This window comes from Lynx canadensis, chromosome F1, assembly GCF_007474595.2.
Source record: "Lynx canadensis isolate LIC74 chromosome F1, mLynCan4.pri.v2, whole genome shotgun sequence".
NCBI lineage: Eukaryota > Metazoa > Chordata > Mammalia > Carnivora > Felidae > Lynx > Lynx canadensis.
The window spans coordinates 13,881,417-13,901,967 of record NC_044319.2 but is presented as its reverse complement, the minus strand read 5'-3'; the positions used below and the strand labels follow the sequence as shown (position 1 = coordinate 13,901,967).

General features: G+C 46.6%; 1 protein-coding gene across 1 annotated transcript; it reads right to left on the bottom strand.

Annotated features, from left to right (window-relative positions):
• Positions 1-581: 581 nt before the first annotated feature.
• Positions 582-14,490, bottom strand: EEF1AKNMT (eEF1A lysine and N-terminal methyltransferase). Its single transcript, XM_030302842.2, has 8 exons — positions 14,054-14,490; positions 11,984-12,743; positions 10,478-10,677; positions 8,323-8,518; positions 6,554-6,721; positions 5,089-5,304; positions 2,387-2,518; positions 582-1,056 (listed from the first exon to the last, which is right to left on the bottom strand). The coding sequence occupies exons 1-8, from the start codon at positions 14,204-14,206 to the stop codon at positions 782-784; spliced, it is 2,100 nt and encodes a 699-aa protein (XP_030158702.1). The 5' UTR covers positions 14,207-14,490; the 3' UTR covers positions 582-781.
• Between the last annotated feature and the right edge of the window lie 6,061 nt (positions 14,491-20,551).

Here is a 20,551-nt window from a genome sequence, read left to right as displayed (position 1 = left end):
TTTATTGCTAATCCATGTTTTCTGCCCATTCTTAACCACCTTTCCTTCCACCACAGCTCTCTACGCTGGGTCCCACATGCAGCTGTCACTCAGCGAAGGTGAGTAAACCAACTTTAGTTGGTTTAGACAGACTTTAGTCTCTGTCTCTGACATACACAGTTATGGGGGCCACTGGTATCCACCCCTTCTGCCGAGAACAGAACAAACAGCTTAGGCTACAAGGTTTGGATAGCTGGAGAAAGCTGCTTAGTAAAGCGGGTTAGCCAGATTCTTAAAACTCAGGATGTCAGCGGCAGTTCTATCTGGAGGGAGGCAGAGTGGATGTTCTGTCAAATCTGTCTCACATCTATGGGAATCCTGCTCTTTTTACAGTCTTTTGGCACAGAATGCTGTGCTATCTCCCTGGAGATCATTCCTACAGAAGCAATAGGAAGATAAAGCAAAAGCAAACCAGCGCTCAAAGTTGACTGTCTTCCATCCTAAGGAGCTTGGTGTATAGTCGTTAAGGCATCAGCTGGGAATCCTGCTCCAGGACACAGTACAGGGAAGCAGAGGGGGTCAACCAAGTGGAACTAAAGAGGACAAAACGGGAAGGACATTTTTTATTTTCCCAGATCTTCAGGCAACCTCGCTAAGCTGGAGGTCGCATGCAGCTGAGTATGAAACCAAGAAAAATATGAGGCTTAAAAAATATGGTGCATTATATTTCTTCAATCTCTCACAGGCCAGGAGCCCAAAGCCAGTCCGGCACGAAGCTGAGCAGACTTCCCGGCCTCAGCAATCACATGATCTTCACGGTCTTGAGCATCTCTGAGAGTATGTAGGTGTCATCCCACCCCCTCCCAGGCTTCCGCAGGGTCTGCTCCAAGGCCTGGGCCATTTCCAAGAGCTCTGCCGTGGAAAGTTTCTGCTCCGGGTGCAGCTGACAGAACAGGATCTCGTTTACTTCACCTTCAATTCGCCGGACATACAGGAGAGGGAACACGGCCTTGAGCCCGGTCAGCACTGAGTCCTTCAGCCCCAAGTCTCGGCACACAAGGTTGAGGATAAAGACACCTAGGGTGTAGCAAGGAAAGAGTCACATCCTGCAGATCAGGGGACACGTCGGAGACAAGGTTCCGCGCTTAGAAATATACCAATTCCTGCCCCAGGGACACTGGTGGGCTAAGAAAACACAAGTGCTTTGAGTTTGCACAGAACACACCACATAAAAAGAGAGAAGAGTGTGGGGAATATGTGAACTATGAGAAAACTTCAAGTTAATTTTTTCCTCTTCCATGCTGCTAACAAATTATTTTATCATTCTCTACACCTCAGTTTCCCAAAGAATTGCTTTGAGAAAGAATTAATATCCCCAAGGGGAAAAAAACAAACACACACAGGAATGTTACGTTCTTGGCATGTACCTTATGGAGGGTACATAATGAGAGGGCCAATCAGAGGGCCAATGTTACCTGACTTGTGACAATTAAGGTTCTGAATATCTCTGTTCACCCAAGTACCTGACACCAAAAAAAAAAAAAAAAAAAAAAAAAAAAAAAAATCTTGGAGGCTGTCAACATATGGATGAAGAGCTCCAGTGTCCAAGTTGCAAGGACTTGGGCTGAAGCTCCAGCTGTCACTTTGTGTCACCTTGGCAAAGTCTCTTTACTTCAGTTTCCTCATTTGAAAATGGGCTGCTATGAAGAGGAAATACCATTCTGCCTAGTCCAGGGCATGTGGAAAGAAATCAAATGGTAGCTAACGTGACCAAGCTGGTGGAAATGTGAATTGCTACATTCACTTTGTAAAACTGTGTGGCAGCACCTAGAAAACTCGAGCATACACGTGATCTATGTTCTAGCAATCACAAGCTTTCATATATGCCCAACAGACCTGCAAATCTATTTCACCAAAAGGCATCTACTGGAACGTTATGGTCAGTACTACTTATAAAAGTCCCACATAATCCAATACCACCAGGAGAATGGAGACACGAATGTGGTACAGTCACACGACGACACTACACAGCAATAAAAAGGAACAATATAAACACAACACCATAGATGAATCTCACAAACATCATATTGAGTGAAAGAAAACAAACACTTAAAGACCACATTCCATAAGATTCCAATTATATAAACAACAAAAATGGGCAAAACTAAGCTGTGCTAACTTAAGTTAGGATAGTCACTATCCTTGAGAGGAGAATGAGTTACTGGAAGGAAGAGGTAGACTTTCTGGGGTGCTGGAAATGTTCTGTGTTTGATGAGAATAAATAAGAGTGTTCAATTTGGGGCAACTCACTGAGCCACACACTTCTGACATGAGCATTTTTCATTTGAAAAGAAAAACAAATTTAAAGGACCCACCCCTCCTCCCTCCCCAACCTTTGTCTTCCTACCTTCAGGAGTCAAGATGCTTTTGACCTTCTGCAGGAAAGGCTGGTCCACAAAAGCCGGCGGCGGACAACTCATCCCCAGTGTTGGGTCCTTACTGTCTACGTCAAACATGATGACGCTGTAGTGGGGCCGCACTGGGAAAGAGAAGCAAACAAGGCTCTGCCTGACACCACTTACACGCTTACACCGCATCTCCCCTGTGACCTGTGGGGGCCGCAGCGGCTCAGTTAGGATGACGTGGAGGCTGTGGTTCGCCTGTAAGGGCACTGATGTCACTGTTAGGGGAGTCGCTGTCAGTCAGGGTTCTCCTGTGAGCACCCCACCTGAGAGACAGGGCATTCATCTCATCTTCTTCCACATTTGAAAGCACTTTCCAGGGGCGCCTGGATGGCTCAGTTAAGCATCTGACTTTGGCTCAGGTCATGATCTCATGGTTTGTGGGTTCAAGCCCTGCGTCTTGGAGCCTGCTTCAGATTCTGTGTCTCCCTCTCTCTCTGTCCCTCCCCTGCTCGCACCCTGTCTCTCTTCCTCTCTCTCTCTCTCAAAAATAAACAAACATTAAAAAAGAGGCACTTTCAAAAGACTTCCAAACACATTAATGGTGTCCTCTAGCTTGATTACTACTTGATGAAGGGTCCATTTGTACCAGTATTTTGACGTAACAGAACATTAGAGACTGGGAATGTTCTAAACACTTAGAAACCTGGGCTCCGTTCCTAATAAACTGAGTCAAAAACACTGGACAGGGAAGGAACAGATGGGGAGGGGAGATGGGAAGCTTCTGGTATTTTTCTTAAACTGCCAGGTAATTCTAAATACAGGCAGAGTTGAGAACCATTGATCTAGGCAAAGCAGCTGCCTTAGCCTTTAGGGACTGACCCAGCAAATGTCTGCAGGACGAAAACGTTCTCAAATTAAAGTTGGTATATCTTTTCTAGTTAATTGAACAACAGCTGACTCAGGAAAGATAGATTTGCTAAATGGGTGAGAAAGACCTGATTATGAACCAGATGCACTCCTTTGTATGATGGGAATGTCTTTTACAAGGGGTAAGTCTGCAATGCTACTGACTTTTAGCAAACTTTGAGACTATGATAATGATTATTCATTAATTAATAAATCTTGACTTAGGACTCCTACAAGCCTGTTAGTATCCACAGCACAGATCTCATTTTGGTTTCTTAGCAGAACATGTTGGCTCATCAAAGTCCAAGGACACCACTGCCCCCATTTGTAGCACTGAGCCCTCCAACAATCTGGAAGGTGGCTGTTAGACATGATCACCAGGCTGTTCAACACTGACCGACAGGCAGTCACAATGGCAACACATCACGCGCGAAGTGCCTGCCAGGAGCCTAGCATGGTTTTAAGTGTTTCCCATGTATTGGCTAGGTTGGGCCTGGGCCCCCACACTGGCCCCAGACTCAGGTAAACTGTGAAACTCTGATATAGTTCGGTTCAGTTTGCAATGACCGTGAACGCACCACCTGTCCACCCAGCACCAAAGGACTCCCCCCCGCCCCCGGCATCCTGATTTGCCACACCCTCCTGGGAGCTACTCTAATCCAGCGAGAGCCAGAGTATCAGGTATGGAACGGGCAGACCAGGAAGGGTGGGTGGCCTAAGCTCCCCAGGTTCCCTTCAGCCTGGACCAGCCTGACTGACTTCTCCCTGAGGGACACACACTCCGGAAAGCACCAGTCACGGGAGCCTACATGTAAAGTGGCAGAAGGACCGGAGGAGCCACTGCAGAACATTAACATGCCTTCTGTCCTCTGTCTGGGATACGAATCATTAGAGCAAAATGGAGCCTTCACTCCATCAGAATCCCTGCCGAGTGGCATCTATATCAGGGTTTCACATCCTCAGCACGACTGCCATCTGGGGCCAGACGATTCTTTGTCATGGGTGGCCGTCCCAGGCGCTGTAGGATGTTTAGCAGCATCTTCAGGCTCTACTCATGCGCTGCCCGGAGCAGCCCTACCCGCTGGTTACAACCACCAAACACCCGCCCGCAGCCACTGCCCAGCGCCCCGCAGGTTAGTCACCGGGCTACACGAATGCTCTCTCTGGCTTCACCTCCAGCTGAAAGATTTACAAAACACCTCCTGACACACACCCCAAATCTTTTTCCCCTTCTGCTCACCTGACTACAGACGTTAGGTTCCATGGGAAGGTGAGGAAGTGGCAAGGACGCAGGGTCAGAAGAGAATCAGGAGAGAAGCCCACTGATGTGTTAGCGCCACAAGGGCAGAAACGGTGTGGGGTTTTTCATTGTTGTTGTTTTTATTATTTATTTATTTATTTAGGCGAGAGAGAGAGAGAGAGAGAGAGAGTAGGGGAGGGAGAGAGGGAGATAGAGAATCTTAAGTAAGCTCCACGCCTGGCGTAGAGCTCAATGTCGGGCTCGATCTCACAACCATGACATCATGACCTGAGCCGAAATCAAGAGTCAGACGCTTAACCAACTGAGCCACCCAGGCGCCCCAGAAGTGAGTTCTTCTAGCACAGTATTGAGCATATGGCTAGCACTCTATATTTACTGAATCAATACGTCAACCAATGAATGAAGAAATGAACAGGCGAAAGACTGGGACGATCCTAACGCTGCTCTCTTACAGAGGAATTCTAGAAGCCCTTGCAGGTCTGCCAAGCTTGGATTACTCTTCCCTCAACATCCCTCCGAATTCTCCAATTGCAGTACCTTCTCTTCCTGCCAGGCCGGTAATATAGTCCAGGCCATCTGCAATGTGGACCTTCATCCGGTCGCTCTGGGAGAAGCCAAACCACTGGGTGGCCACTTCCAACATGGAGGGGTCGATCTCCACAGCATCAATGCAGGACTTCGGGAAATGATCGTGGACAAACAGGGGGAGGCTGCCCCCGCCCAGGCCTACCACCAACAATGCCAGTGGGGTCTCTGCAATAAAGGAAGAAAGCATCATTTTACTATCTTCTCATGAACAGTTTTGTACCAGCCTCGGGGAGAGTAAAGAGGGCAGGGGGAGTCGGATCACTGGCTCTGCCCAGAGGATACAAGATTTATAGGCCTACCTTCTCCGTCTCATCCCAAAAACGCAGGAGCCAATCTGACATCTACATCTGAAAACTCAACCGTGGCCTCACAATCCTTCCTTTACTAGATCCAGAAGAGGAACCAGTACATGGTTCTTTGGGGACCCTTAAAGTCCCAAGGCACTCAGCTGACATCATACCAAGAGTCCCCACCATGAGCATTAGACTCCCCCTAGGAATTGAGAGGGACAACAGCCAACATCTTGCTCATGATCACAAGGCAGTGTAGATGCAATGCCCTCTGCCCAGCTTTCAACTCAAAGGCCACAACTGCCCTCTCAGACACATCAACCAAGTGAGGGCAATAAATCCAAGTTCCAGAAATCACAGGAAAACAAAGGCCCACATCCTAGTCCTAAGTACAGAGAAACCACAGAAAACACAGGGGGATAGAAGTAGACAAGAAACAAGAAAGAATCACTAAAAGGAGACGTTAAACATAGATTAACGTCTGAGGATTAAACATAAGAACTGACACTCTAGGGACATACAATACCGAGACAGGGTGTTTCAACAAGACATAGTCAGGACTCTTGGTAAAGACAGTGACAATCTAGACAGGAACATGAACATTTTTGTTACTGTGGTCAGATCCAAACCTGTTATTAGTAATACAGCTATTACTGTACTACCAACAACATGGTTTTTTAAGTAAAAATTTAAGAAAGAACTGCATCTGGTGCTCAAATGATGCATTACTGATAACCCAGAAATTCTCCTAAAGTACAAAGGCCATTTCTAGAGTCATGATTTTTAAATGCTCCACTGGTTACAGGAGTAGATACATATGCAAGCACTCAGCAAACTGAAATACTTATAATGTGTACTTTACGTATCTCCCCAAATATATGTTATACCTTAATATTTTAAATAAATGAACAAAATAGAATTCTAATAGAATTTAGACATCAACACATGCAGCCATTTCAAGGTTACAATTTGAGTTTGAGGGAAAAGTGACTGATAAGCTTAGAAGATGGTCAGGAAGAAGAAAGATATAAATACATGTGCATTTGTTGGTCTGCAATGGCTGCTGTCAGAGTGGTCTGTAAGCTTACTTGCCCCGACTGTGGGAGACAGTGCACCCCGCTTACCTAGGAGCAGCTCCGGGCTTCTCAGCAGGGCAAGGCCAGCAATCATTGCTTTGTGGTGTTCACAGCACAAGTAACTCTTGTCAATGGACTGCCCCGGGGCTGCAGGGAGGTCCTCCGGAGTGTCAGCGGGCCGCTGCTTCTTCCTGTCCTTTTTCCGTTTCTTCTGGGCTAAATGAGAGATAGAGATAATGAGGTACTATGCTTAGCACCCCAGTCCGGGGAAAGCAAGACTTACCAGCAGCATTGTGCTGTAGCTAGCTTAATCCAACTCAAGAACCCAACTGCTAAATATACACAAATTTTGTGACATGGTTGACATGTTGGTAGTTTGAAATCTGCCTGTGGTGGCCTTTATTACGCCACAGAAATTGGCAAACAGTATACATCAGGGCTTTTTGCCCCCAAAATACAATTGTTAAACATTTAACACATACCATTGGATACCACAGACTCAAAAAAGGAAAAATGGCAAAAACACACCCAAAAACCTGGGAAAACTAAACTGAGGAGTCCTAGCCCCTTTGCCCTGAGAAATATAAGGCCACTAACAGGGTAAGTCTATTCACAAATCCTTTTAGAGAAGAACTTAAAATTACTAATTACCTCCTCTATGACTATGCTACAACTTCTAATTATTTAACTCTTATAACGACCTTATAATTCCCATATTAGGCAGATGGAAAAACTGAGGATCTGAAGAGTTAATAATTAGTCCCAGTATCAGGAGGTGCAGACAGAATGTGAACCCAGGACTGCCTGTCTCCAACGCCTATCATCCCTCCACTGTACCATACAGACAGTAATACACACTGCCCTGCTAGACGAGGAAATCACAAGTGCTCACCAAAGGAAAGAAATCCTATAAAGGCCCCACTCCTTCCCTCTGGTATATAGTAAACAGATGCTCATTTTTCACTGTATACATTGATTTTCAAACGGATTACACTGAGCAGTATTGCTTTTATAATACAAACATACACAACTGGTGAACATAGCAGGTGAAACAAACTCTTATTTTCCCCACCAGTGGGTGTTTCTGAGTGGCATCTGGGAGACTGCTTACAAGGGATCCTAAAGGACCTGGCCTGGATCTTCACAGTCCAATATTGTAGCCACTAGCCACCTGTGGCCATTGAATTGTAAATGTAACTTAATTACAATTAAATAAATTAAAGATTCGTTCCTTAGTTACCCCAGCCACATTCCACATGCTCAGCAGCCACATATGGTTAACGGTTACCATTTGGGCAGCTAAGTGGATATTAAACCCTCCCTCCATTTCAGAAAGTTCTACTGAATAGCACTGGACTAGATGACCTCTAAGTACCCACCAACTCTAATGCCCTCTCTAAAACATGCTAGGGGGTGGTGCTGTGAAGGAGGGCAGGGTTCACCTGTACCCTCCATGCTTGTGGCTCTCCTCACAGAGCCTTACTGAATGAATATACAGATGCATAAGGAGCAATGTGCGAAACAGATGGCCTCTACGCTGAAGGCATTAAAGTGACAATCACATTTATTTGGTAAGCTACCACCCCAGCTCCTTATCATTTCAGAGTCTTTGCTCAAGAACAAAACACACCTCTGTTCTGTTTATTGTCACTTAGACTGAGTCCAGATGGTAACAGGACAACTCAAAGAGCCATGTGCCTCTGATCACACGTACCCAGGTCTGTCCTACAACTCGGCCAAGCTCCCAACACTTTCTGACCACCCCAAGTGGAGAGTCCATGCCATGACTGCTAGGGTCACGTGTGATGACACCTCACCTCTGTGGGACACATCCTTCAGCAACCTAGCTTCTGACTGCACCACATTCCTGTTGCTGAGGAAGATCAGCCGCCGGAAGTAGCGCTTGTCATCCCCCTGCACGTCCTCGACGACATAGTTGCCACTCAAGGGACTGCAGGCTTGGTGCTGAACGGTCCGGACCCCAATGTCCCCACCCACAGACAGAAAGGGCACCTGAAGATGTAACAGAGATGCGGTCAAACACCAGCTCAATCAAGAAACAGGAGAAATTTTAATCCTGTCATGGAATCCTCCTATCAAGCTTCTGGGCAGCAAGAACCTAAAGATTTGCCTTTCTATTAAAGAACTTTTCTACAGCTTTTCGATAGATCACAAAAGGCTTAATTCACTTTTTTGAAAACCAGTTGAACACATAAAGATCCCTGAAACCATTAGTGAAATCCACTTGGTTCTCCCTAAGAAGACAATGAGTTTCTCAGGGCACCTGGGTGGCTCAGACGGTTAGGCATCCAATTCTTGATCTCGGCTTAAGTCATGATCTCAGGGTTCATGGGATCAAGCCCCATGTCAAGCTCCACGCTAACAGCACAGAGTCTGCTTGGAATGCTCTCTCTCTGCCCACCCCCTGCCCATGCTCGCTCACTCTCTCTCTCGCTCTCTCTCAAAAATAAATAAATATACTTTAAAAAATTTTAAAAAGAAAAAGAAAAACATGAGTTTTTCAATAGGAATCCTTAAAAGGGCTTTCCATAAATGCTAGAGGGAATGCACAGCAGGGGGCTAACTATGAAAGAAGGAATCAGAACAGGGATAAAGATAACAAATCCACAGGGAAAGCAACCATTCCAAGTTTGAATAAATTTCTCCCTTCCCTCAATTATTCACATCTTTTCCCCCATTTTTCTAAACAAGAGAAAAAAATTAAGAGAAAACTATATTTTCCCCCTAGACTTTTCTATAACCTTTCCAAATCTTTACATCTATTTCTTTTTAATTTTTTAAAAGTTTTTATTTATTTTGAGAGAAAGACACAGCACAAGTTGGGGAGAGGCAGAGAGAGATGGGATAGGGAGAGAGGGAGAGAGGGAGAGAGGGAGAGAGGGAGAGAGGGAGAGAGGGAGAGAGGGAGAGAGGGAGAGAGGGAGAGAGGGAGAGAGGGAGAGAGGGAGAGGGAATCCCAAGCAGGCTCCGCACCATCAGCACAGAACCCATGCGGGCTCAAACTCACAAACCATGAGATCATGACCTGAGTCAATATCCAGAGTCATGCTTAACCAACTGACCCACCCAAGTGCCCCTACAACTATTTCTTTTTAAAGATTTCCAAGAGAATCCCAGGGACTGCTGACTCTGCAGAGATGCAGGCCCTGGAGAGAAGGTCACAAATGAACCTCCCTACAGGATCTATATCTCTGATGGACCAATAGCAAAGTCTGCCGGGAAGAATCAAACACACATTCATCTGTAAACACAAGTCAGCCTAATGAGCAGAAGCACAGGTGAGAACCAGGGGTCTAGGTTCATCTTTTCAGATCTGTCACTACTGCAAAGAGCCTCCAGGCACCTTGGCTTTCCTGTCAAAGATAAATTCCTCACTATAAAGTACTTGCAATAAAGTCACCTTTTCGCTACCCTGAGCAGGATGGAACAAGACAGTGTCAATGGACAATACCACATCATTCTTTTGGCAAAAACCTTCAGTTTCCTTACCAGCAATGTTAATATCCTGAAAACTAACCTAAGCTGTATGGCTCTTTTCCATTCTCCAATCAGATAATGAGGATTCTAAGAAGGAAAATGGTCAAGGAAGGCCTGCACAAAGAGGGAAAAGAGAAACACAGTCTGTACAATCCACAGTAGAAAGAGCTGGAGCCTGCAAGGTGGACAGCATTTCCTCCATGCCATCTATGAGGAGTCTCGAGGCCCCACACACATAGATGCTACCCTGGGTCTCAATGGTCTCAAGAAAAGCCACCGCTCACCTTCCTCTCACTGCCTGGGGCAAGAGAACGTAAGCTCTGCCCACTTAGCTCGCAGCTGTTGACATGCCCTCCAGGAATAGACAGGGGCACAGACACTGGTCCTAGCTCCTTCCAAGACACCCTCCGCCTTCCTGGCTGCTAATACGACTTGTCTAGAGATCCGTGTATGCTGCTGCCGAAGCTCTGTTACCTGCTGCTGGGTGGGCATCCCGGCAGGGGCCAGCTCCAGGACTCTGGCTGACAGCTCGGCCTGGATGCTGTCCATGCCTTCGTACTGCTGACCTCGGTGAAGGGCCACGGTGATCAGCCTCCTGAAGCCTGCGCTGGCTGCCAGCTGCTTCCGACCCTCCTCCATGCCAAAGAGCCACTCGGTCTCACGACCCTGGGGGACTGGAAAGAGGCACCTGGTGACACGAAGTCCCGGGAAGAGTTGTTCAAGCCCCAGCCAATAGGAACTACAGGACAGAGAGTCAGGCCCTGCACAGGACAAGCAACCCTTCCAACTGTGACCCAGTGAGGGCTATCAATTCCCTAGTGCACAATGCCCAGAGCAAAGAAGCCATCAGACACATGGTAGGTCCCACATTACATGTATATAAGGGGAGAGAGGCAGGTACCTAGTGCAAAAAAAAAAAAAAAAAATAGCAATGATACTAACGCTTGTTACATGCCAGACATTATTTCAAGAAATTTACAAACAGAAACTAATTCATTACTCACAACAGTCTAAGATACAGGTAGTATTATTACTCCTAGTAATACTACGACTCCAAGGAAATTGAGACACAGAAGTTAAGCTATTTGCACAAGTTCACATAGCTACTAAATGGGGAAGCTGGGATTCAAACCCAGGCAGTCCAGCCCGACCCTCCATGGCTGTATCCGCTGTACTATTATTTGTTTTCATTGGTGGACAGGTAGAATTATGGAATACTTGGGAAAATGGCTCAGTTGTCAGCAAATTACCAGCATGATGACTTCAAAATCTTGCATTTTGTCCACAATTTCCTACTTCTGAAGGCATTTCCTCATTCTCTCTTCTGATCATTACTGAGCCAATCTGATATCACTTAACACCCTTCAATAATGACACTGATGTTTATAAAGCACTTACCACGTGTAAGGCACCATTCTGAGAGAGTTTACACTTCTCAAAACTACACAACACAGATGGTCTTACTTTAGAGATGAGGAAACTGAGGCATAGAAAGGAAAGGAATGTCCAAAGTCACACCACCAGGAAGTGACCGAGCCAGAACTGAAACCCAAACAGTCACTTCTTTAGCTACTACTCTCCCTATATTCAACAGAGAAGCACAGAAACGTCCCCAGGTCACGCAGCTCACAGGCTCCAGAGCTGGGACTCTGTCGCTCCCATGACTCCATGTGACAAAGTAACTCCTATCTCTACAATATGAGACGTACCTATACTTATCTGTGTCACTCTCTGTCCTCCCTACCAAATCCATTCTCACACGTCATCAGGCCTTTCCAAAGGGAGATGTGAAGAAATAAGCCCCAAATCTAAGCAGGTAGCCGGATAGCTGCTGTGCCCCCTCCCTCACGCCCTGGCTGGTCTCACTTCTTAAAGTGCCACCCCCGGCAAGATAAAACCAGCCAAGCCATACCCACCACCAAAGCCCCAGCCCCTCAGAGCCAGCCCCTCCAGGGAAGAGAGGGCGCAATCCCAACTCACTGATGAAAATGGCAAAATGATTGTCCCGCGATGGTTTCACAGCGGGGCTGTCCACCACGTGGAGGGTGTAGCGTGGCTCCCCTGTGTCCCCATCGCACAAGTCCAGAGAGACACTCCCCAGCCCGGCCTTGCGGTACAGCTGGCCGCACAGCCAGGCATACTGCTGCCGCTCCCGCACCGCCTCGGCCAGCCGCTCGGCACTCTCCAGCCGCACAGGCTTGCCCTGCTCCTGAGCACAGAGCTCAAAGATCTGAAGGGCAGAGCCAGGGCCCGGCCTGAACTTGGTCATGATGAAGGCAAACACAGGCAAGGAGAACCGAGGCTCTGCTTCCAACACCTGGTCCTGGCTGCTGGCCACCTGGTGCACCCTCACCATCCACCCCTCCCGAGAGAAGTGACCCACTGCTTTCTTCAGGACGTGAGCCTGAGCCAGGGAGATGCAGAGGTAGCGACCGCCCACCTGCAGGACACGGCCAACCTCAGCCAGCATCCTGTCCACTTGTTGCAGGGTCTTCTCCTCCTCATCTGTCAGCACAGCGTCCAGGGTGCCCTTGTCCAACACCACCTGGAACGAAGCGTCGGCAAACTCCATCTGGGTCATGTCCATCTTCAAGAAGCTCATCTGGGGCCGGCGGCTGGCATTGCGTTCCTTCATCTGCTTGATGACCACCTCACTGATGTCAATGTTCACTATATCCTGATAGCCCACATCATACAGCTGTTCGCTTAGCTCTGAGTTACCACACCCAATCACCAGCACCTGAGGGAAAAAGCCAACAAGACGAAAGTGATCAAGGCAACGGAATGACCTGCACGTACTTCCCGGGATCGAGTCTCGCCTTGGCTGGTGCAAGTTTTCAGAAGGTGCAGATGCTATGCACAGGACGGAGCACCGTTACAGAGGTGATTCTAGGCTCTATGTTGAAACACTAATGGTTAGAGAAACTCACAAGTGAAAACCACATTCAGCCACAACAATGCAAGTTATGTATAAATAGACTTTCCATACTGCAAAAACAAACAAATCCTGCTTGTTCTTTTCTCTGAAGAAAGCATTTATTACTCAAGAACTGATAGGAAGTCACACAATCAAAATATAGTAGAGTTCAAGTCTCCTGTTTTACTACTGAAAACCTAGTTGTGGCAAAATCCTATTCCACTCATGCCTTCAGGTCCACCTAAGGTATTCCGCTATTTTCCAAAGCCAAGCTTAAAAAACGGGTCGTTGCCTCCCTCTCTATGGAGCAATCGCCCACTCATCCTTCAAAGCTCCATCCCAATGTCACCATCTCTGGAAAAGTTTGGTGAGAAGTGCATACGCTGGGACTAGATGGGCCTGAGTTTAAACTCCCATGTGACCACACACTACATGTATGATCTTGGGCAAGAAACTGGATCTCAGAGCCTCAGTTTCCATGTCCTACATGAATGAACCTGACAGAGTTTATTATGAGAATTCAACTCCTGAACACACACACACACACACACACACACACGCGCGCGCGCAGTACCCAGCATGTCTGGCACATCCTCCACGAAGGTTAGTTTGCTCCCTTCCTTTTTTCCTACCTCCAGTACAATTCCATCTCTATCCACCCCGTTGCTGCATTTACCACTTGTCACTTCCGGAACGTGCCCAAGGTTTACGCCTTGCTGCTCTTGTTGCTTATGGGCTGAGCACAGTGCCTGAAATTCAGTGTGCCCACAACAACGATTTGGCTAACAGATTCCTGTGTCAGTAAAGCCACAAGTACTGTCTGCTCTACACGGATGGGCGGTGATAGAAAAGCACAAGGTCTCTCTAGGAGGCCATACCTAGGTTGCCCAACTAACGAAGTCACTGTCCCAATGAGGCTATTAGTTCAGCGGTGAGCTGGGCGCCGCATGTCTGTTATCCGAAAGCCTTTACAAGAACACTTTTAAATTGCCTACTTTGGGCCGGAATGACCCGGAGAAGCCTCAAAACATGAGCCCAATTAGGGCCCTCACGCCTGTCTCTATCCACCAGGAGTAAAGTTATCATCTGCCACGTTCCCGAGCACACACTCAGGACCGCCAGGCCGCGCGTACCTTCTCCCTGGGTTTGATGTATTTGTGCAGCACGCCGCACAGTTCCAGGTAGGTTCCGTACCACTCGAACGCTTTCTTTCCTCGCTGCTGGAAGAACTTCTCCCAATAGTCCACGGAGCCAAACTCCTTGGAGCTCTTAGGTAAGAGGTTCATATTCTCACTGTCCGACCAGGCTCGTCTCTCTAGTCCCTGTGAGGTACCATCGGATGGGCTTCCACACACGCTGGTCCCGGCACCCTCGGTGGAATTCTTTCCACGACTAATGACCACATTGATTTCTCCCCCACTCAAACCCCAAGGAGACGACGCTTACACGCCACCCGCACGCACGTCACACTGAACCAAACACACGCTCAGCCCTCCTGCCGGCTGCCAGCCCCAGCCCCAGCCCCACGTGCGGAGCCCCTCACACTTGCCCACAGACGGGCTTCAGAACTGGCAAGCACATCCGGGTGCGCAGCGTCGCGATTGGTCGGCCACCCGGGCCCTCCCAGCATCTCATTGGTCACTGCTTTTGGTTCCTGGCACCTCATTGGTTGCGAGTTGCACGCCGCACGCCTGCGGCAGCGCCGCAGTCGCCCAGCGTTTATCTACGCGCGGCAGCAGGGGGCGTGGTCGCGGGTGTGAGTCCGGGTGGAGGCGGTGTCGGGGCCTCGGCGGCGGGGCTTCGGCGGCGGGTTTGCGTCCGAGGGCCGCGTGGGGGCAGCCTTCCTGGGTCCCGGCTTCTCCGCCCACTCTGAGAGCGCGCGCGTCCCGCGCTGTGTGTTCGCCTTCTCTCCGAGCCGGCCCGGTGGCCACTTCTGACGTTGAAGGGCCGAGCCGCCTGACCGAGGGGACGCGAGGAAGAGGAGGCCCCGGAAAAAAAAAAACCCAAAGAGGAGGCCCCAGGAGCTTAGAGGGAGTGAGGGAAGGAAAGAGTGGAGCCCCACCTTGGCAAAAGAAAGTAGTCCCAGCCAGGTTATCTGCTGCATTTCCCGCCCCGCCCTCCCTTAGTTTAACGACTTTACTTGTGTCATTAGGTTTAATTTGGAGAAAATTGGCACTTGGCGGTACTTTTTCTGCACCAAAATGCAGGATCCCACTACTAATGTAATGACCTGAAAATTCAGAAGAGTAACAAGTATGTATTGAGAGGTGCCGGCTCACCCTGTACTCCCCCGAAAGCACGGTATGCAAAATGTAACCCTCCTTTTGAGAAACAGCCTTTTTAGGTTGTCATTCTGATGTCATCTATCAGTAGATGCTACCGCCTACTTGGTGTGTTTAATGAATAAACTTTACTTTCAGATGCTCATCTTATTGTAATGCCCCAAGGATGTTCCCATAAGGGCACAGGTGCCAAATATGTGCCTTGCTGGGCTTTCCAAAACACTGTAAATTGCGGGGGGAATATACAGGCCAGGCAGGGCATAGGGCCATGGAATGAGCATCTAATAGTCTGGGCTTTACTGTCACAAGTAGCCAAGTAGACTCTTGATCCTTAAAGTGGACTTAAACTTTGGTTTGAGAGAGTAGTTCTAAAACTTTGGCATGCATCAGAATCACCTGGAAGATATTAATTCACAGGTTGCTGAGTCCCAACCCCACGGTTTCTGATTCATCAGGTGTACTGAGGTCTAAGGATTTGCATTTCAATGATGTTGGTCCAAGACCACACTTTGAGAACTACTGTTTTAAATATAAATAAGAGAAAAGTCAAAATGAATTTAGTTCCCTCTCCAAACTTTAAAAGGTTAGTCTAAAAGCCCTCTACAAGGTGACATCAAAGAAAATCTATTTTCATGTAGCACTTGTTGAGTTCACTTTTAAGCCTAGCAAGAAAAGAAACGGAAGGAGCCTCTCAGGTGGCTTCAGCTACTCCATCATGCAGGGTTCCTAATGAGTGAGGTATGGGCTCTTTCAGAAAGGACTTAATTGAGTGTTGAGGCTGCTGATTTGCTTCAAGTGCTACACAACACCAAAGGAAAAAACAGATAAACAACAAACAAAAAACACAACTCTGCCCTCTCCCCTGAGAATTTACACAGTTCATCAAACATTTAAATTGCCTAATATGAACCAATCTTTGTGATAAAGCTAAGGATGCAGTGGTAAGCAAAGCAGTCACGTGGAAGACACGCATCGAACGATGACAAAAACAAACTGTCGTGAGGGTGTGATGGATGCTGTGAAGGAGAAGTATAAGATTCTGTAACAGCAGACACCTTCCAGACCTCTGTTGCCTGACCAGAGAAGGCTTTCCTGAAGAACGGACAGAAAGTTCCTATCATCTGTCAGTTTGGGTACCACCGCACACCCCAACTTGTTCCAGTAGTATCTGCACGACGGAGGTCAGAACCAAGCATCTTCACCCTCTGAAGGTCTCTTCCCTCTGGTTCTGTTGTCCTTCCTGTTCATGGCTTGCTATAGGAAAAGTTGGTAAGCAGTGATTTCTGTCGTAGCCCAGGCACCAGCCATTTATCGAATGCCCTAAAAATACAATTATTGTTCGCAGTATGTTGCAGACCAAGAGGATAAGTGACTTACCTGTCCACCCCTGTGCCAGCTCCCTTCTTAGAGCCTAGGAAAGCAATGACCACCCAAAGACTTTAAGCTAACACTTGCTAGAGGTTTCCTGAGAGTGTATGAATGATTAATGCAGAAATACTTCAGATACAGCAGTAGGGTCTGTCCTTTAAAATACTTACATTTGAAACATTTCTCTCAAGGTTTGACTATAAGTATAATTAATAGCTATGTTATCATTAGCATAGTTAATTTAAGCCAGGTAGATATTATGGTTTGTGTTTTATTAGGATCTCCAGAGTGGTTACCAGTATGTTTTAAAATGCAAATTGATTGTAGGGGTGCCTCACTGGCTAAGTTGAAAGAACATGAATTCTTGATTTCAGCGTCATGAGTTCAAGCCCCACATGGGGTGTTGAGTGTTTATTTGTTTTAAATAAACAAAAAAAATTTTTAATGCAAACAGTGTAGAAAAGTCACTCAATAATGTGGGTTTTTTCCTAAAAGTATAAATCTAGACCTCTGAATATATAATTTGCAGCTTGTATTCTTACTTTTCATTTAACATGAGGTTTTTGGTACCATATTAAGCTAATTGATTGTTGCTAACAAATTTGGAAAATGAGGCATAGATATTTAAAAGCAGTCCTCACAATATGGGGCCCAGAGGCTGGGATTGAGCATGTGGTAGGCAGAATAACATTCCCCCGAAGACGTCTATGTCCCAATTTCCTGAACTTGTGAATAAGTTAGTCTACATGGAAAGGGGAATTAAGGTTACTTGTCATCTGAAATTAAAATAGGATTATCCAGGCATGCCCAGTGCGATCAGAAGGGCCCTACAAGTGGAAGAGGGAGACCATAGATTGGAGGCATGAGAAGGATTGGTGCAGCATTGCTGGCTTTGAGATGGAGGAGGGGTTGTGAGCCAAAGAGAGGGCCTTCCAGCCTATGGGACCTGGAAAAGTCAAGGCAATTCTCCCTTAGAGCCTCCGGAAGGAACTCAGCCCTGGAGACACCTTGATTTTAGTCCGGTAAGACCCCATCAGGCTTCTGACCTCTAGAACTGGGAGATAATCAATTTGTACCGTTTAGGTTCCTAAGTTTTGGTAACTTGTACAGTCATAACAGGAAAGTAGTACAGAGCACACCCATGGGAGGACATGTGTGGTTGGGCAGAAGGTGACAGTGTGTGGATGCAGCAGAAGACAAAACTGGGAACTGAGGTGAGCAGCAGGTTTTGAGAAGTCTTCCACTTTGAGCATTTAGATTAAAGCTGTCAGGCCAGAAGATGCCAGTGGAGAACTAGGGTCATGACAGTTAGAAAGAACTAATACAAAAGATGTTCTCGGGAATGACTGAAGCATTTGACGTCTGATCCTATAGAGGGGGTATAAGACCTGAGGACTGAAAATGGCTTCCACATTGGCCTCTGGATGACTGGGGAAATTGCCTATACAAAGGAACAGGGAAGGAGCAAGGAGGTCATGTGGAGAACTGTTGCTTGAGAGGAATTTAGAGGTCATCATGCTAGCCATGACTGGGTAGAAGCCAGTATCCCCACCCTGCACACCTATCCCAGGGCTCATACCCTTCTCAAATTCTGGCAGAGGTATCCAGTTGGACTTAGTGGCCCAAGTAATGAAAATGCTTCATGAGTAGGGCATAAAACTATTTAAAGGGAATCTCTCCTTGGTGTCTAGGGAGTGACACATATAATCCTGGAAACAATTTCACACTGGAAATCTTTGCAAATGAGTTTGTTTTTCACATTTGAGAAAATAAGAATTGAATGGTCTCCTATGTCTTTAGAATAATGGAAGGCAAGGATGACTTTCTTAAAGGTATTATTGACCTGAGAAGTAATTCTCAAGCTGACATTGGATTTGTAAGATTGGGATAATCATAATAGAATTTGTTAGTTTGCATAGCACTTGGGACTTGCCAAGAATTCCCTCATGCAGTATTGTGAATGCACAGGATGGACTGGACACACACACACAGACACATGGATGTACAAGCACACACACCCATTATTGAGGCAAAACTCTAATTGATTAAAAAGAAATTTAAAAGTGAAGTATGATGGAGTGAATTCAGCCATGCCTGGCTCTGAGTATTATATTCGATTCCCAGGTTTCTCCTTGTTCAATAGTTTCTTCTGTCACTGTGGACACCTGTAGGGGCACTAGTTTCCTGACATGGGTGGACTGCATATCGACTTTGGTGGGGGAAAAGAAGGGGCATAGCATATAATGCAAGTTGTTTGCCTTTGGAGCCAGTGGGCAATAACATTTTGAAAACTAGAAAAGGTGAGGACATGGTATTAAGGATGATGGCCTGTGCCTGGTGCATGGGACCTCTATGTGAGGAGGCTGACCAGGCCTCTTTCTGGTCCTCATCTTTGCTTTTTTGCAGCCTGGATACTGGGAAAGATTACAAGGGCACACTATTACAATGTGTTCTCCATTATTCTATTCTATTCTAAACTTGAGTTCCCTTGCAGGGGAAAAAAAAAAACAACAACCTTGGAAACCAAGTTGTTTTCTCCACACTCTAGCACTCAGCACATCTACCATGAGATTCTCATGTATCCCATTTTTCAACGTTTATTTATTTTTGGGACAGAGAGAGACAGAGCATGAACGGGGGAGGGGCAGAGAGAGAGGGAGATACAGAATCGGAAACAGGCTCCAGGCTCTGAGCCATCAGCCCAGAGCCTGACGCGGGGCTCGAACTCACGGACCGCGAGATCGTGACCTGGCTGAAGTCGGACGCTTAACCGACTGCGCCACCCAGGCGCCCCTCATGTATCCCATTTTTATTGGATATTCTCTGTCCTCCGCCCGTAACAAAATATTTTGCTCCCATTAAAGAAAAGGACATTAAAATAGCACTTTATGAATAAAAATCCCTTAAGCGCCCCACCTTAGATAATTTTTTTTTAACATTTAGGTCGAGATCCTTGAACAAATCCAGGAGAACAAAATTCCCATTATTCCAAGAAAGAAGTCCTCTATAATCCTTCTGTAAAACTGAAACACTTTTCTTGCCATGAGGGTGCAAGAAAGTTCTTCTCCTAAGAAGAATCCCAACTTATGGTGCCAGAACTCTTTACTGCCCCTGATCTATCTCATCTCTGGTCAGTAGATCTTCATGCTGATCGTTCTGATATGAAGAAGGAAAGGAGATTTCCTCAGTCTGTCACAATTACATCCAAACAGCAGCTCTAGTGCTTGAAGGCTCAACAGAGAAATGGCCTCAGGAAACATGGTGTGAGTACTTCTGGAGATAGATGGCATGAAAGGGCACCTAAGTGGCTTAATTCAAGGCCCTTTCCTTATGTCAACCTATACAGCATAGAGGTAAGAACATGGGATTTGGAATCAAACATCTAACAGGTTCTCAGTGTGTGAATTTGGTCAGACTTCCTGCCTTCAGGTCCTTTGCCTAACGGCCTCCACTGTTCCTGCCCAACACAATCCATTTGCTACTCAGCGCCCACCGTGAATTTTCAACTATATATCTAATGGCATCTTTTCCCATTGAAATATACCTCACATAACAAAATCCACCATTTAAAAAATGTGCAGTTCAGTGGTTTCCAGCATATTCATAATGCTGTACAATCATCACCACTACCTAATTCCAGAACGTCTCCGTCATCCCGAAAAAAAATCCCCTCCCTATTAGCAGTTAGTTGTATTTTCCTCTCCCTGCGCCCTCTCTCAACCACTGATCTACTTTCTGTCTCCATAGATTTGCCTATTCTGGAGATTTCATAAAAAGGAGTCATATAGTATGTGGTCTTTTGTGGCTGGCTTCTTTCAATTAACATCTGTTCTCAAGGTTCATACATGTTGGAATGTATAACAGTAGCTCATTCCACTTCTTCACTGAATAATAAATTTTCAGTGTACAGATAAACAATATGTAGTGTATCTATTCATCGAAAGATGCACATTTGGATTTTGACCCATTTTGGTGATTATA

What these genes read in the sequence shown, in the direction of transcription:
- EEF1AKNMT (XM_030302842.2), bottom strand. Translation starts at nt 14,206, where the DNA reads ATGAACCTCTTACCTAAGAGCTCCAAGGAGTTTGGCTCCGTGGACTAT. An exon ending in GGATGCCCACCCAGCAGCAG is followed by an intron (nt 8,519 to 10,477) that starts GTAACAGAGCTT and finishes TTACATCTTCAG; the next exon opens with GTGCCCTTTCTGTCTGTGGG. An exon ending in AAGCCCGGAGCTGCTCCTAG is followed by an intron (nt 5,305 to 6,553) that starts GTAAGCGGGGTG and finishes CCTTTATTGCAG; the next exon opens with AGACCCCACTGGCATTGTTG.